Source organism: Diabrotica undecimpunctata, chromosome 1, assembly GCF_040954645.1.
Source record: "Diabrotica undecimpunctata isolate CICGRU chromosome 1, icDiaUnde3, whole genome shotgun sequence".
Lineage (NCBI taxonomy): Eukaryota > Metazoa > Arthropoda > Insecta > Coleoptera > Chrysomelidae > Diabrotica > Diabrotica undecimpunctata.
The window spans coordinates 126,282,610-126,299,341 of record NC_092803.1 but is presented as its reverse complement, the minus strand read 5'-3'; the positions used below and the strand labels follow the sequence as shown (position 1 = coordinate 126,299,341).

Below are 16,732 nucleotides of genomic sequence, written 5' to 3'. Positions count from 1 at the left end.
CAATAAAGCAGATTAGATAATAAATATTATTATACTTTAACAATGAAGAAAGTAAAATTATGAGTAAATATTTATTATTGTAGGTAGTTGATTTTGTATACACGGGGATTTTGAAAGTAGATAATTTGTTTCGATGAAATAGGTAAACGGAAATTTACCTGCAATTTTTTTGGTAAAAGAAAATCTAACAGAGTAAAAAATAAATCGGTTTAATTCTGAATTGGGCAAAGGCGAAGATGTTTTGGTATAGTCGCGGTAACATATTTTGTAGCATGCTTTAAATGAGGCGACGTTTGATCCCCTCTCTTTTACAACCGACCGGATACCTGTGCGAAGTGTTTTCATTGGGAGCAGTTCGTTGATAGAGTGTTGTTTGGTGTAATTTAATTATTTTGAATAGTGATCTGGCGTCCGTGGGACAATGTGGTTGAAAATATTGTATACGATAATAACACTGATTTTGTAGAAAGTGCTAGTGCAGTGCCGGTGTGAATGTAATTACTAAAAAAAGTACCCGTAAAGAAGATTCGAGTGTATTGAAATGCTGAAACGCAGCAAGTATGTTTCAATGTGTACAAAAATCTAAGAAATTCGGCTTCGATGAAAAACTGTTGGTACAAGCAACTGATTTAACAAAAATTCCTCTTTCAACTGTAAACAAAACTGTAGGTATTTGAACAAAATAGTTCAAAATGAACCCTATCATCATAACAAGCGAGGTGACCACAAATTTTCAAGATCTATAGATGCTTCACTTATAAAACTATTAAAAACCCCAATATACGATTGCTATTGTATTGTTAAAATTGGACAAAGAAAATTAGCTTTAAATTTAAATAATAAATAAACATCAAGCATATTAGGAAATTAGGGAAGAAAAATCCGCCCCACAATGGGACTCGAATCCACACCTTTTTGTATAGCATACAGAGCCTGATTTTTCTCTTTGAATTTCAAAATGCCATTTGATCATAATATTCATTAGATCAGAAAGTAAACAATAAATGCTATAGTGTTTTGATGATTGGCTGTTGAGTTAGAAAAACGGCATAAGTAATGTATAAAAACGCTGAAATTTAAGAGATATGTGTTTTAAGTTATTATATAGAGCTCTAAAAATGGAGTATCATATGATCTCCCGTTCTATTTGAAAAAGGTCCAAGATTAGCATTATGAAATTCTCATTTGTAATAACTGAGGGAGATGTTTGAAAAGCACTTTATATGATTCGACTCTGAATTTAAAGAGTTTCTTCAGTAAAAATAAAATAGTTTTCAAGTGTCCGAAAATGTATAGTGAAGACGCTAACAACAATATTTCCAAAATTTTTCTCTCCAAGCTGGTCGGAAGCAATTTTTGTGATAAGTTTTTTATTCATTGATACTGTAAAGTTCATACAGCAGCTATTTCAGCTCCAATTTGAAATTGTCGAATACCTGATAAAATAATCAACTTAAATAATTCATAATAGGCCCTTTAATTTGATATAAAATTTAAAACATACTATTTCAGTTTTCTTACTGTCCTTTAACAGTGTTCTTCGCAGTACGGATCCACTCCCAGTGCCAAAAAAAAATTATCTGAACATTTGGTTGTCACAAAATTGTGCAATATGTATGTAACGGTTTTTTAACGTCATAACGCCTTTCAGTGGGGTATTTATTATAAATGATCGAGTTTAATACCAGGGCTGATCCGTCTGAGCCGCCACTGACCATCTATAAATTAAAAAAAATATTTATCTTCAAATTGTACTGTAACCTATTCTTCTTCTTTATCTTATATCGAAGGTTGGAAATCATCATGGCTATGCGGACTCTGTTGATTGGCGCTCTAAAAAGTTCTGCACTACTGCATTCAAACCATTCCCTTAAGTTATTAAGCCAGGATATTCTTCGTCTCCCCACATTTCGCTTTCCTCGGATTTTGCCTTGCATAATAAGTTGTAGTAATGCGTATTTTTGCCCTCTCATCACGTCCTAAGTACTCAAGTTTTCGTCTTTTGATAGTTACTATTATTTCCGCCTCATTTCCTATTCTTCTTTACTTCCACGTTTGACATTCTTTGAATCTATGATATTCGTAGGATTCTTCTGTAACACCAAAATTCAAAGGCGGCCAACTTATTCAGATGGACTTGTTTTAGTGTCCACGCTTCCAAGCCATAAAGAAGAGTAGAGAACACGTAACATTGAAGCATTCTCAGGCGTAGTTCTAACCTTATATCCCGACAACAAAGAAACTTTTTAAGTTTAATGAATGATGCACGTGCTAACGTAACCTATTATGTACATAATATAGGCTCACTTTAGAAGATTCACGCTGAAAAGTTCTGAAAACATTGAAGCGTACATACTGTAGATGTTCGAATTTAAGAGTCGCATCTGAAAATCACAAATCAAATAAAAAATGGATCACAAAGTGATCCAAATCGCCTTGAGGCTTTCGAAATGTGGTGCTATAGAAGAATTTTAAAAAGTTTCTTGGGCACAGAAGATTCGAAACTCCACAAGATTAGAACGTCTCAGCAAATCTACTGAAATTATAAAAAGCATCAAGAAGAGAAAGCTAGAGTACTTCGGACATGTAATGAGAGGTCCCAAATATAGATTGCTACAAAATATTGTGCAAGAGAAAATAGCAGGCAAACGCAGTCCAGGACGAAGAAAGACTTCATGGTTGAAGAACTTGCAAGATTGGCGTGGCATTGATACAAACATGCTATTTAGGGTGACAGTGAATCAAATTAAGATAGCTATGAGGGTAACCAACGTTCTTAAAGGACATGGTACATGAAGAAGAACAGCTTTTCTTTCGAGACGCATTAGAAATGCTAGAACATAGGCGACCAACTCTTAATAGAGACTACGTGATATTATAAAAACAACATAAAAGTCAATACATTTGCCAATTTCTTATTGTAAGTAGTTCGGGGGGTGGGGCTGGGGAAAAAATGGTCATCCAAAATAATACATGTTTTCTTCTGTAGTTATTTTTATATATTGTTACAATAGATGATGACGCATCGTATGGCTCAGAACTGTAAACATATTTATTACTAATATCTTTTCTACTCAAGTATTTTCTAGATCACACACCGGCCGGCGGAGCGCAGGTAATAACCGATGGGTCCCCCTCCGATAAAAAACCAGCCTGAGTTCCCGTTCATTCGAGGCAATTCTTGTCAACACCGCCACGACCGGTCTTCCCCAATGTTCGAGCCAATTCATGTCTGCTTCTAGGGGATTCCGAAACTAACGGAGTTTTATATTTAAAGAGGAATTTTGTTGTAAACAAGACAGTTAGTTTTTGAAGATCGCGTCGCGTTTTAAAATGTAACGCACGTATTATAATAAATGTAGATAAATTATATAATTATTAAGTGTAAAATAAATTAGTACAAATAAAGACTTTAAATAAACTCTTAAGTGTTATAAGTGTAGAATCTTGAATAATAAATAAAAACAATAAATTAGACTTATAATAATATAACAATATTTTAAAGTAGGTTTCAAGTCTTTTTATTTTATTTTGAGCTACACTTTCCACTTGTTTTATCTGAAAACAATGTTTAATTTATTTTTTATGTAGAATGACATTTATCATTTAATATTTTAATTGTTAACAAAGTTAACAGTGAAGACAGAAATTACCCAAAATCACAGAATTTATTGAAAATGTACGTTTAGACGACCGCCCACTTTCAGTGTTTCGACCGACGCGGCGCTGAAAAGCTGCACACAATTTATCAAAACCCAGTGTAGGTTCAGTGTTTTCAATACTTACATCAACAGGTTGTGGTCCTGTTATTCGCGAAGACGTAGGAGTAGTAACCGGTCGAACATGACCTGGAGATCCCATATTCCTTTGAATATTGGATCTTTGCTGCACAGTTAATACCACTTGGGAGGAAGCTGGAAAAAATAAGAAGTATATTAAAAACTCTTTTAATCCAAAATAAGTATAAATAAAGCAACTGCTGGCACTTAACTAAAACTGCATCTTTATTTTCCCGATAAGATAACACTGTATATATTACGTAGCTGAAAATTTTTGTTATAATATTGCGAAAAAATCATGCCATAAGTATGCGGCATTTTCTGGTGTGTACAATGTGTAATTCATCGTACAATAAACGGATTTTTAATAGATGACTATGGACAGGTACGAACATTTCCAGCAGAACTTTAAGCTTACTTTAGTCTAATAGAACAAATAAAAAGCTTATTATGTAGTTATGACTTATCACATATTACTTTGTCTACGCCTGTGATAATACCAGTCACAGCGAAGGTTTTACTGAGACTAATTCTTTCTTCAGAACATAAATATACAAAATACAAACATACTCTATGAATTGCCTACACTGGCGTAGACTTTTTAGTCTACAGGTACTCATCCAGCGCTGCAGAGATATGAACAAAGACGTGTACATATGCTTTATAGACTACGCAAAAGCATTCGATAACGTAAAGCACGAAAAGATAATTGAAGTTCTCCATAAGATCGGAGTCGACTACAGAGACATTCGAACAATAGCGAGTCTCTATTGGGGCCAAACAGCTAAAGTGAAAGTAGCATCTACATTGACCAATAAAATTGAGATCAAGAAAGGGGTACGACAGGGCTGTATCTTGTCTTTAATATATACTCAGAAGAAGTATTTAAGACAGCGCTGGAGGAAAGCACAGAAGGCATAAAGATAAATGGAGAAATAATTAATAACATAAGGTATGCTGATGACACTGTGATTCTAGCAAGTAGCATGGAGGAACTGAGTTGCCTAATGAGTAAGATACAAAAAACAAGTGTACAATACGAACAGACTAAATATCACAAAAACCAAATGGATGTTAGTAAGCAAAACCCAACAACCACCACAGCAACTGACATTAGACAATGAAAGAATTGAACACGTGGATTCGTACATCTACTTGGGAACAACAGTTAACTCAAATTGGGATCAAGCGAAGGAAATACGTATAAGAGTAGAAAAGGCAAGAGCATCGTTCACTAGCATGAAGCAAATTTTCACCTCTAAAAGCCTCACCCTACCTCTCAAAATTCGACTTCTGAAATGTTATGTATTCCCGGTTTTGTTATATGGAATGGAGGCGTGGACAATGACCGCAACATTGATGAAAAAAGTAGAGGCCTTCGAAATGTGGGCTTACCGACGTATATTACGTATATCCTGGACTGAGCACGTGACCAACGAAGAGGTACTACGCCGGATAGGTAAAGAGAGAGAGGTAGGAATAAGTATAAAGAAAAGAAAGTTGGAATACTTGGGTCACGTTATGAGACATAATAAATATAGAGTACTACAACTGATCGTTCAAGGGAAAATAGACAGCAGAAGGGGTCCAGAGAGGAGAAGACACTCGTGGCTCCAAAACTTGCGGCAATGGTTCGGATTATCATCTGCTGAACTATTCAGATCTGCCGTAAACAAAGTCAGAATAGCCATGTTGATTGCCAACGTTCGGAACGGACAAGGCACATGAAGAAGAAGAAGGCTTACGTATGGCTTAATAATGTATATCCGTGTACAAGACAGTGATCAACATATTTTTACAACTATTTCACTATATTATTTTTGACTGATAAACCGTCATAGCAACGTCACGTTTCCTACTGACAAAACTCCTTCCTGTCCGTGATTTCTCAGCGACAAAATTATGTGTCTGGTAATTCTATTGTTTCAGTTTGACAAACGCCATTGAGGCGTAATCAATTTTAGATATAATGAATCCAGACGAAAAATTAAGATTTAGATGCCAGTCGTCAGACGAAGAAATAAAAAAAAATGGTTTCGGATAATGTCCCATTGAACACGCAGAGGTCCAGAAGCTCTATTTGGACCAGATTTGGAAGACAATTTTCGGAATTCCTACGGGTGAGAAATTTTACGCTTGAAAGATGTACTACCATAACGGAACTAATAGCAATAATTCTCGAGGATTATGCCTTTAACATGAAAAAAGGCGAAGACTATAAAGAGTCGTCTGTTAAGTCAATGTGGAATACTACAGCGAAAATGGTAAAAGAAAAATATTTTACGGATTACGGCATAAAAATCGATCATTTCGGGATACCAAGCGGAGGCAGCTTCAAAGTGTTCAAGAAAAAAGAAAACTCAGTTCAAAAGCATTATCCACCGAAGAACTATTAAAAATCATCCAAAGCTACGACTAGGAATCCCCCGATGGAGCACAAAAAAAGTTATTTCAACATTGCTCATTTTGCTTGGAGAGGCAATGAGGTCGTAAACTGCAAGATTCACTTTTTCCAGAAGTAATTTGATGTTATGGGAGAATTTACGAGCCGAATTTAATACAAACACATTTTTTCCAAAACAAATCAAGGCGGTTCGAAAAGTTTGGCAAGCAGCAAATGGCTGGTGAGAAATTCATCAAACGAAAATTTATGCCCAGTCAGCTTATTTTTGAAATTAATGGGAAAAGGGGACCAAAGATTTTATCATACAGACTCTTTCTTACCGTTCACCCCAACTGGAAGGATGGATCTTGGTTCAAAAACTGTCCACTTGGAATCAACACCGTATCTAAGTGGACAAAAATGTCACCTGAAAAAATTGGAATAGACACAAAAAAACATAAAATAACAAATCATTCTCATCGATCTTCAGCTGTGTCAACCTTGTTCAAGCAAGGTGTTTCTGAACAGGAGTTAATTATTAAATTAACGGGTCACTTGGAGGCCAGCTCTGTAAAACCATATGTGCAGCTGTATTCCAGTCACCGCCAGTTGATCGAAAATCTCAGAACAACAAATGAAGCTGGACCTTCAAGTTCCCAAATGCTACAGGTCAATAATACACAAAATCATGCTTTGATAGAAAAAATAGGCAATCTACTATTATCATCATCATTGGTACTACAGCCCTATAAAAGAGCCCCGACCTTCCCAAGTATTACGCCAGTCAGTTCTATCCATTGCCAACTGTTGCCAGTTTGCTGCGCCTATTTGTCTACCATCCTCATCTACACCATTCCTCCATCTGAGTTTTGGCCCACCCCTACTTCTACTTCCCACAGGTTGTGACATAAGAATTCTTCTAGGAGAGTTGTTCTGCTGTGATTGTTCTGCTATTTTTATAAAGGATACGACGTCTTTACCACCAAATATATGTTTATATCTGTGATATATCTCGTAGTTGTACCTCCTTCTCCAAACACCATTTTCACAGATGCCACCGAATGTTCTTCCCAGGATCCTTCGTTCAAATATAAGCAGGAGATTTTTATCTGCCTTGGAAATGGTCCATGTCCCCGACCCATATGTCAACACTGGTTGTACAAGGGTTTGGTTTTGTTTTGGTTTTTTGGCTTAAGTTTCTGCTTCTCATATGTCTACTCAGTCCAAAATAGCATTTATTTGCTAGGATTATTCTTCGCTTGATTTCTTCCGTCATGACGTTCTCCTTCGTGATCAGGGAGCCTAAGTATGTGAATTTATCCACCACTTCAAAGGTAGAGTTATCAACCGTGAATTGGTGGCCGATGTTTTTGGCTCTATTGTTGGGTGTTGATGCCATTATCTAGGCAATCTACTATAGCTTATAATAATTATTGTACATTTAATATTGATAAAGATTATGTTTCGTTGATGTGGTGCATTAATTGTCTCGTGAAATTCTTGTCGAATATAATTCGAGAGAAAATTATTTACTGGCAAAATTTTCTTCTGGTTTTATTCAACTTTGTTGCCTTTTGGCAATTTTCGCTTATGAAATTGTGACAAAATCACTCGACTGACGTCTCGTGATTTGACTGTCAAAATTTAATTCGCGAAAATTGCAAACCCGTAGAAAATATTGCCGGCAAAATTTTCTCTCATGATATATACGACGATAAAAACACACGCATTTGAATCACTACTGTGATACGAGAAAGATAATATCGCTTACTTGTAGGCGAAAAATAAGCGATAACAAACTTTACGAATTATCATTACTAACAGGTAAACAATGGTTTTACATCTTTTTATTTTTTCGTTAACTTGAAAATAAACTTAATAATAGAACGTCCAGTGGTTTGTCCTACCAGAAGCCTCTTCCGACAGGATAGTTGGACAGAGGTTATGTCCTGCCAGAAGAACTCAACGATTTTTAATGATCTGTTCTTCCAGCAGGACTTAAAAGATTCCGGCAGTACAAAGACATTTATTTATCAGTTGCGCGCATATCAGTTTTAAGTTAATCTTTAAGGTTTTTTAAGAACATTTAAAAAATAAAAGATACACCTGACGTCCGACAAAATGTTTCAGTTAAGGAATTTCTTTGTACTCTTTGTTTATCACTTTCGCTGCTCAATGCTTTTAATGCATGGTTGAGGCGATTTTCATTGTCATTAAGTATTGGTGTACGTCTTTCGTATAAAACCATTTGCGTTTCTTGGTCGTCTGCATTTTTTATTAGATTTAATCCTAATTTCTTTGTAAAAGACTCATGCGAGACCATGCCTTTTTTACTAAAGTATTTATGGACTAAGAAAGAATTAGTTTCCATAATACCAAGCAATGAGGCGTACATTCGGTGTTCCCGATCCTAAATCTGTCTTATATGGTTGTGGATATCAATAGTTGGAGCGCCATCAAAATACTCTGGGTACTTCTTTTACATAAGGAATTCCATTTTCATTATTAATGCGTTTTTTCTTGGCAGGTCCGCCTTCAATTATGGTACTACAGCTCCCAATAAAAGTATGCATTTTTTAACTCTCCATCGTACACTAAGTTCTCATTATAAACCGTTACGGTGGTATAAACAGTGATCCCGACATTTTCAGGGCATTGTTCCTTCAAAGTCTATAACGGAAATTGCTTGGTACCTGTTTTTACAGTACCCAAAAAATACAGACCTCGTTTATGCGCCTAATTCTTTTTACCATTTGTTTTTAGCCATATGTTCTTTACCTTCGTTACACATCCTTGTACAGCTCGCAAGGCAAGCCTAATGAAACAACAAAGGAGGACGTCAAAAGAAAAATAAAAAACGTGGGATCAGAAGTACTACCAAATATAAAGGGATTCGAAATAGAAAGAGCTTTAAAAAAGCTAAAAAATAATAAAGCTCCAGGACACGACGGTATAATTGCCGAGTTCTTGAAAACAAGCAAGACATTAACAATCTCTGTACTAACAGAGCTATTTAATAGATGTCTCCATAATAGCAAGATCCCTAAAGACTGGAACGAGAGTCTAGTAATACTCTTACACAAAAAATGGGACCAATGTGATCTACAGAATTATAGACCTATATCGTTGCTCAGTCAAGTATACAAATTATTTATGAGAATTATTAACAACCGGTTAACCTACAAAATGGACAATTACCAACAGGTTGAACAGGCTGGCTTCCGCAAAGGATATAGTACATCAGACCATCTGCTGACAATGAGAACATTGATAGAGAAGGCAAGTGAATACCAGCTACCCGTATTTCTTGCCTTCATCGACTATGAAAAGGCGTTTGATAGTATCGAGATGTGGGCCATAGAACAAGCTATTAATAATTGTAGAATAGATTCGAGATATAGGCAACTAATCCATAATATATATGAAAATGCAACTATGATAGTACAACTAGACCAAAATACAAATCCCATCCTCATTAAGAGAGGAGTGAGACAAGGAGACGTAAGATCGCCAAAGCTTTTCAACCTAGCCCTAGAAGACGTCTTCAAAACTACAAATTGGTCAACCTATGGCATTAACGTTAATGGCAACAAGTTAAACCACCTCAGATTCGCTGACGACATAGTGATTATAGCGAGCACATTCGAGGAACTGCAAATTATGATGGGGGAACTAGCAGCCAGCTCCCAATACGTCGGCCTAAAAATGAATATGAAAAAAAAACAAAAATAATGACAAACACAGATGACCCCAGACGTATAACTATAAATGGCAGTCAGATAGAACAAATCCAGGAATATATCTACCTAGGCCAAATCCTGAGACTTGACAAAGAGAACCAAAGTGCGGAAATTACTAGAAGAGCAAGACTAGCATGGGTAGGATTTGGAAAACTTAGTTGGATACTTAAAAACCGCAAAATACCCCAATACTTGAGGAGCACAGTGTTCAACCAATGCATCCTTCCTATAATGACATATGGATGTCAAACCTGGATCCTAACCAAGGCATACATGATTAAACTAGCCACAACAGAAAGAACAATTGAAGGAGCAATGTTAGGTATACGACTGTCAGATAAAAAGAGGAACGACTGGGTACGATCCAAAACAAAAGTCGAGGACATAGCAACAAAAATTGCCAAACTTAAATGGAGCTTCGCGGGCCACACTGCTAGACAAAAAGCCCAACGTTGGAATACTACAATACAACATTGGTGACCTTACGAAAGTAAACGATCAAGAGGAAGACCACAGATGAGATGGGTTAATGACATTAAAAGAATAGCCGGAACAAATTGGAAATATGTTGATCAGGATAAAGACCGATGGAAGGAGTTAGGAGAGGCCTATGTCCAAACATGGACGACAGAAGGCTAAGAAGAAGAAGAAACGTACAAATCACATATTATTATTTCCTAAAGAGTTTTCCAATATCATGCAGCATCATTTCCAATTATTATAGTTTTTTCTATATTTTTCTCTTCGATTATTGTTTTTTCTTAATATTGTTTTATAATTTTTTTATTATTGGAATGATTTTTTAAAATGTGCCGTATTAGAAATCTGATCACTTTCAAGTATTATGCAAGTTACGGTTTATTTATATTTTCATATATTTAGTTCATATCCGGTATAACGTACTGTTTGTTTCTAGCTTGTTTAAACTGCAGAAAATACCTCCATATTATACCTCTATTTGTTTGGCTATTAATTTTATTACGAGATAAATTTGGCAAATAAACGAATTGTGTAACACTTAAATTTTCATAAAAACATGTTAATGTAAACAAATAATTAAAACGTGAGATCACACCTGAACTGGGATCGCACGTTTTAATTATATTATTGGTTGAATTATGATTTAACAAAACATTAAATAAGGTAATTAAAAATTATACTGAAATTAAAGATAGAAAATTGAAGAATTTTTTTTAAATATCGAAAGTATGGAGGCATCGAAAAATCATAATCAGAGCAGCCTTTCTTGAGTTGGAAGTTCCTTCCACACAATAAAACATAACATAAACTAACTTGTTTGCAATTCTCTGTTTTCTTAAGGACAAACAGTTGAAGAGAATAAGATAACACGTTTATGCCATTTTACTTACTTTTGTAACATACTTGAGAGTAATTTGTCAGAAATAGAATAAACACACAGTCACTGAACTGTGGAGAATTAATAGCTGCTGAATTAAAATTTGGATATGGATACAAAGTGTGAAAAATAACTGCAGTGTTAGATTCAATTGTAAAGTGACATAATATTAAGGTAGAAAACTTTAGAGGTTTAGGTACCCTAATAATTAAGACAGCAATATCTGATGGTGTATGAGCACATCCGTCTTCTTCTTCTTCTTAGTTCAGGCGAGACACATAATCTCTGGCACTTGGTCATAAGACCTTTGCAACAAACCATGTTTTTTTTTTTTCATTTAACTCCAATAAGCCCTGTGGCCTCAACGAAGACCAACAGATTTCTCATTAGTAGTTTTATTATCTCTTCTGGTTCAATCCTGAGTTGACCAGTAAATTCCTGTCTCATATCACTTAGCACATTGCAATGGCATATTTTATGATGTGTATGGCAGTCTCTTCTTCCATGTCTTATTTTTTATATGTTAAACGACAATGTCCAGTCACCATTTCGGCGATCGTTTTAATATCTCGTTTATTAGGCTCATCAAATTGTCCGAGAGTTTTTTATCAATACTCTTGACTATTTGCTTAGTCTTAATTTGCCCTTGAGTTACTCCCCATTTTTTTTGACGATTTCTTATCAACCACTTCTGAACCTCGTTTCTTGCGGCCTCTTTGGTGATACCACACAATGGTTCTGAACCTATAAAAGTTTCTCTCGCGCCTTGTTTTGCCAACAAATCTGCTAGTTCATTTTCATGCACCCCAATATGACCCGGTATATTAAATATAATTTATTGTATTTAGCCAGGTTGTTGAGGAGATCCTTTCAGTTCCTCACCACTTTTAATTTGGTGATTTCTTGGGGTCTTTACGGCCAGAATAGACGCTTGGCTATCTCTTAATGTTGGTTATCTTTGCTTTGCGGTCTCCATTCAGGATTTCATCAATGCAGGGCACCAAATTAAAAACTTCAGCTTGAAACACAGTTGTATATTGACAAGGCTAGGCTGTAAGACTTATACCACTGGGACTATACTTGAGGAATCCATCTCTTCATCTGAAAGATGAATTCTGCAGTACTACATTTAGAGACGATTCGAAGGTCCAACTTCCGACTGCCGACGCAGTGGGACCGTGAATGGAGGAGTCAGAAGTCGGATCACAACTTTCCTCAGTTAGCGCTTGACCTTAGAAAGCTACTGCACGCCTTCCGTAATGAACAGAAGAAAAAGAAAGAATCTCTGTTTGTGGGATACTATTAGCGCTCTATACGCGAACCAAAATGCGCGGACAATAGCCCAACAACATCTGGTGAATGTGATGTTAAAGTACGAAAATACTGCCAGCATAGCGTTCTGCGGAAGTTTCTGTAATCATCCTCAGTAATGACATTGAGCAACTTCGTGCTACAATAGTTAACACGAACAACGAATAATTTCTTCATCCAACATTTTTCTCCTTCTTTTCTAATGGTAAGGCTAACAAGCACAATGCTGCTACCACTTTCATACTTCTAATTATATTTTGCGTGAACTTTACTCGATAAATTTTTTGGCTGAGCAATGTACACCACCCTGAAAACAGACTAGGACTGAAGTTAGAGCGCTAGTTTGATAGTCAGTCGGAGCGTGAGTGGAGCCGACTATCAAACTAGTAATCCTACTAAGTGGGACTTCAAATCGGAACGTGAATGCCCGCTTTACTCTTCTCTGCAGCCAACAAAACCAAACTTAGTATAACATTTCTAGAGAGTTTTTCCGAGTCTTCCAGCTTGAGAATTGGTGGTGAGAATAAAGGGCCATTCAAACATATCGCGTTTGTTTATATCTTAATGTCTAGTTGGAGATCGAATTTCGATATTCTTTATTACTATTCTTACATAAAAAAAACTAAGATATTGAATCGATTGTCTGGTTTTATGCTGTTGCCCATCAATAGTAATACTCACTTTGTAATTCATCATAAAGTTGATTTATGAATGAACTAAGCATATCACTTCGATACTGTATTGCAGTAAGTATTCCTTCAAAAACGGTGCCCACTAAAAATTGGTGCATGAGTACGATTTGATCTCTAATTTTATAAAATGCAAAATTTTTGTTTCCCATCCGCACTCTTTCATATTTCAAGCAGTAGTAGTTTGAAGACGAGGGACGGACGGTTCGGTGGTGTAGGAGGATCACATGAGTGCTCCCTAGTATTGAGGGAAGAGATATAAAAAAGTAAAATGTTCCCTCACAGCATATACCAAACAATTTCGTTGAAATGTGCTTCTATACGCGTCTATATTTGTTGGTAGGATATTCAAAAGGCTGATTGACCTTAAACGAAATATAATAAAAAAAATTATGCTGTACCGTTTCAATATTTTTTATTTGGGTAGCACAATAAGATGATCACATACATGAACAGTATTTCAGAATGGGTCTGCCCAACAACGCACAATACAGTAATGTAATAGAATGGACATTTTGGAAATCATTTGTGATCCTCTTAACAAATCCCAAATGTGGCTCCCAAATATATACTATATTTTTAGATTTAAAAATTTCTTCAATAACGTGATAATCAAAGAGAATGGGATTTTTTCAGTTTGAGTTTTCAGACTGGAAAACGATTCAGTTTTTGTTTTTGTGTGAATAACAAATTCGGTTGCTTTGTTGGTAGCCATTATACTAAGATTCTACAGACTTATAATTATACAGAATGGTAAAGGTTCAGCTTTTAGACAAGTGATAAAAAAAGATTTCAAACACAGAGCAAATATATTGACATCTAGGGAAAGTCCTTTAAAAAGAAATGAAGTTAACTGAATTGTTTTCGTTAAGAGTGTACAGGGAGAAGAGTTGGTGTTGTTAAAAAGAGGACATTGTAATTTTTAGAGCGCAATAAGTCTCATTTTCAAAATAAAAATAATCTTTGCTAAGATATTACAGTCTAATAAAATGGAGTTATGCGGATATGAGTCATGATGAACCTAAGAATATTATGCAACTTTTGCAAAGTGTACTTTATAATAGCAAAAGCATAAATTGAAATACAGTTATAATACTGTTACAAATAGACGCGGCAAATATTTTCGTTCGCATATCCTTTGCACATTAATTTATACTTTTATTAAAAAAATATGTTCTAGTACCTTCAAAGAAAAAGGGACACAAAATGTCATGTTATTTTTATCACTCAATATAATTATTAATCATCGTAGATCGGATTCAGGACCATTTATGAGCATTTTCCAGACACTTAAACCTAAGGCGAGTCCATTGTATCACCCCTATCATACGGACTAGGCCCATAACGACCAGGTTGTCGGCCTTTCTGGGGCCCAAGCTGCTCCGGACTCAGATATTTGCTAGAATCAGCGGGGACTTCAAATCTGAGCTTTTCCTGCTATTTCGGGCATCTAATCCTTTAGTAACCTTATGACCTCACAGAAATCCACAAGTAGTCTCTTTAGGGGTAAATCCCTCATTTGGCTCAGTTGCATAAAGGCCGAAAACAGGATGTGCCACCTCTGATAGACCAGTGCGGGCATTTTCAGAGGACATGTAAGGAGGTTTCCTCCTCCTCATCATATAGACGGCACCGTGGGCCATCCGTCAATCCAAGCAGATGTAGGTGCCGCCCGAGTCTACAGTGGCCTAAGCATACTGACTATCAGAGAGCATCTTCTACGGTCTAGAAGGAGAAGTTGGACTATAAGACTTTTGGATGGCACAAAAGAAGCTCCTTGAAACTATCCCGATGAGTACTGAAGGGCAATCCAATCACAAGTTCCGGTCCCACAGGCAGATTGGATGAGTTCTGTCTTACCAGGGCGCCAGCCCATTCATTCCCTTCCACACCTGGCTCAATATAATGCGAAAAGATAAAACCAATAAGTAGATCGGAGATAAAGGTAAAGTAAAAGATGCCAGAAGAGAAATAACGAAACTAAAACGATAATCTGCAGAACATAACATCGGATATCGAGATCAAAGATCGAACAATTTAATCATACAATGGAGAGCTTGGAAAACAATGGACAAAAAAGAACGCAACCATGATGGCAGACAACTTCAAAAAATTTGCAGACCGCAAGTGAATGAATATAGCAAAAAATTGAAGAATGAGAGAAAGTAATGATGAGATTTGCATCAAAATTGTTCGTTCCTGTGGGTATAGTAATGTAATTCCATTCTTTATGCTGCTCTTCATGAGCAATTTGTTAGGATCTCTGTGGTTATGTCCATGTCGTCAGCATATGCTATAGCCTTAACTATAGATACAAAAAAATGTCTATAATACAATCTTATAATGATCGTGATTACGTCCTTCCAATTTCTGTGCACTCTGTATTTAATAACCAGCTATTAGTACTTATTTGTAGTTTATTCAATAATTAACCATAAAAGTTTATAACAATATGTACAATTGTACAATTAGACGGTAGTAAACAGGTTATAGAAATTCCAACTGTACTTTTAACTTCGCCGATCGCCATCTCCAATCGCAACATTTGAATAATTCATATTTTCAGTAGTTACAAATCCGTTTATAAATAAGTCTGATCCAACCACACAATGTTGTCACTTTAGGTCAGATCTAACGTAATGAAATATCAACAAGAATATAAACGACACCCAGGTACTGTTAATTATAATCGAATGCGGTTAAAAAGTGGGTGAAGTTAAAAATAACTAACAAATGTCTATACCGAAATGCGTATTTGAGTTGTGTTCGTTAAAAAAAATTGTTATTTTTGCCAAACATATGGGAATTCACGTGAGACGTTTATACAAAATATAACAACGCAAGAAAAGAAAAATAAATCCTAACAACTTAAAGTTGAATACTTGTCTCACTTTACCATCACCACATACAACCGCATTAAAAGGGCCCGTAAATGTACTCCCGTAAAAGTCCAAATATAATAGAAACGTGAATCATGTGCAAAAAAGAAAGTAGAAATTACTTGAATTAGTATGAGCGAGTACATTGTGCTTGTGAGAAAATAATGTTACTAAAGAAAAAAAAATTGAAACAGAACTTTAGTACAAAAAAATGTATTTATAATAAATAATAGTATATTACTTTGAGGCGGAGAAGCATGACTTTTCTTGACGCGCGTCAAGTCAAGAAAAGTCGCTTCTTTGCCGAATAAAGTATACTATTTTTTCTTCAAATGTAGCAATTTTCAACCATAAATAGTACAATTCATACGCTATTTTTACTCGAAATTAACTGTGACAACTATCAAAGTCGTCTAGATGTTAGAAATTAAAATAATTAAGTCGTCGGTGGGATTTGCGTCTCCCTGGTTACAGTTGTTTGCAATTATTAAAGACAGCTTATTGTTGTTGCAACCGCAAGCGCAAATTTAGTGCAAAAATGGAAAACCTAAACGAAATTGAGTCCGCGGCCAATGACACTTCCAAGAGTAGTGC

At 35.7% G+C, this 16,732-nt stretch overlaps 1 protein-coding gene across 7 annotated transcripts in view; it reads right to left on the bottom strand.

Annotated features, from left to right (window-relative positions):
• The window catches only part of RhoGEF2 (Rho guanine nucleotide exchange factor 2), a 498,291-nt gene that overhangs the window by 440,709 nt on the left and 40,850 nt on the right, over positions 1–16,732 (bottom strand). For all 7 annotated transcript variants that reach the window (XM_072519486.1, XM_072519503.1, XM_072519501.1 and 4 more), the window contains exon 4: positions 3,787–3,914. In XM_072519486.1, the coding sequence (XP_072375587.1) occupies positions 3,787–3,914 (128 nt within the window). The remainder of the gene's footprint in view (positions 1–3,786; positions 3,915–16,732) is intronic.